Raw genomic sequence first — 892 nt, forward strand, 5'->3', positions numbered from 1 at the left:
CGGCGGCCACGGCGGCGGCGGCGGCGCGGGGCAGGCCGACCAGGGCGTTGGGCAGGATGGGGCAGGAGGCGTCGATGTAGGGCTGGGGCAGCATGTCGGCGCCCACCAGCTCCTTGAAGAAGCGCACCGACTCCGGCAGGAGGTCGCCCAGGAGGCGCCAGTCGCCCGAGCCGTGCTTCTTCTCGTACTCGAGGTACTTGAAGCCGGAGGAGAGGCCGCGGCCGAAGTCCTTCATGCAGTCCTGGTACATCTGCTTGGCCACGCCGGAGGCGCTGGAGAAGACGGTGCCCGAGCCGGTGGGGTACTCGATGAAGAGCTTCAGCTCGTAGTCCAGGCCGGGCTTGGAGACGGCGTCGAAGGCGAAGACGCGGCCCAGCAGCGCGTGGTCCTTCTTGAAGCGCACCTCGTAGGGCGTGCAGCCGGCCAGCGTCAGCAGCGTGTCGCGCACCAGCTTGGGCTTGCTGGCCCACTCCTCGGCCCGGTTGCGCAGGCTCTCGCTCAGCTCGGCCAGCGCCTCCGCGTTGCGCTGCTTCTCCTTCAGCTCCCGCTCCTGGTCGCCGCTGCTCGACACCGAGCCCGGCCGCTTCCCGCACGCCTCGCCGGAGGACGCTGTCGAGGACGACGACGAGGAAGAAGAGGAGGACGACGAGGAGGAGGAGGACGAGGAGGACGCCGGCGGCCCCCGCGGAGGAGGCAGCGCCACCCCGCCGCCGCCCGGCCCGTTCAGCAGCGTCTGCGGGAGCAGGTTGGGCGGCACGTTGAGCCCCTGGCCGCCGCCGGGAGGGAGGCCGCTCACCAGGCCGCCGTGCGCCCCTCGGCGCGAAGAAGACGACGAGGAGGACGAGGAGGAGGAGGAGTTGGGGCTCTGGCGGTTCAGTTCGGGCGGCCCGTC

General features: G+C 71.7%; 1 protein-coding gene across 1 annotated transcript in view; it reads right to left on the bottom strand.

The window, feature by feature from the left end:
* IRF2BPL (interferon regulatory factor 2 binding protein-like) overlaps nucleotides 1–892 on the bottom strand; it is a gene marked incomplete at its 5' end in the record, with an annotated part of 2,412 nt that extends 1,520 nt beyond the window's left edge. Inside the window, one exon of the mRNA XM_015418337.1 lies at nucleotides 5–892. Within this exon, the coding sequence (XP_015273823.1) occupies nucleotides 5–892 (888 nt within the window). The remainder of the gene's footprint in view (nucleotides 1–4) is intronic.

The sequence above is a fragment of the Gekko japonicus genome, unplaced genomic scaffold, assembly GCF_001447785.1.
Source record: "Gekko japonicus isolate JY-2015 unplaced genomic scaffold, Gekko_japonicus_V1.1 scaffold3, whole genome shotgun sequence".
NCBI classification, from domain to species: Eukaryota; Metazoa; Chordata; class Lepidosauria; order Squamata; family Gekkonidae; genus Gekko; species Gekko japonicus.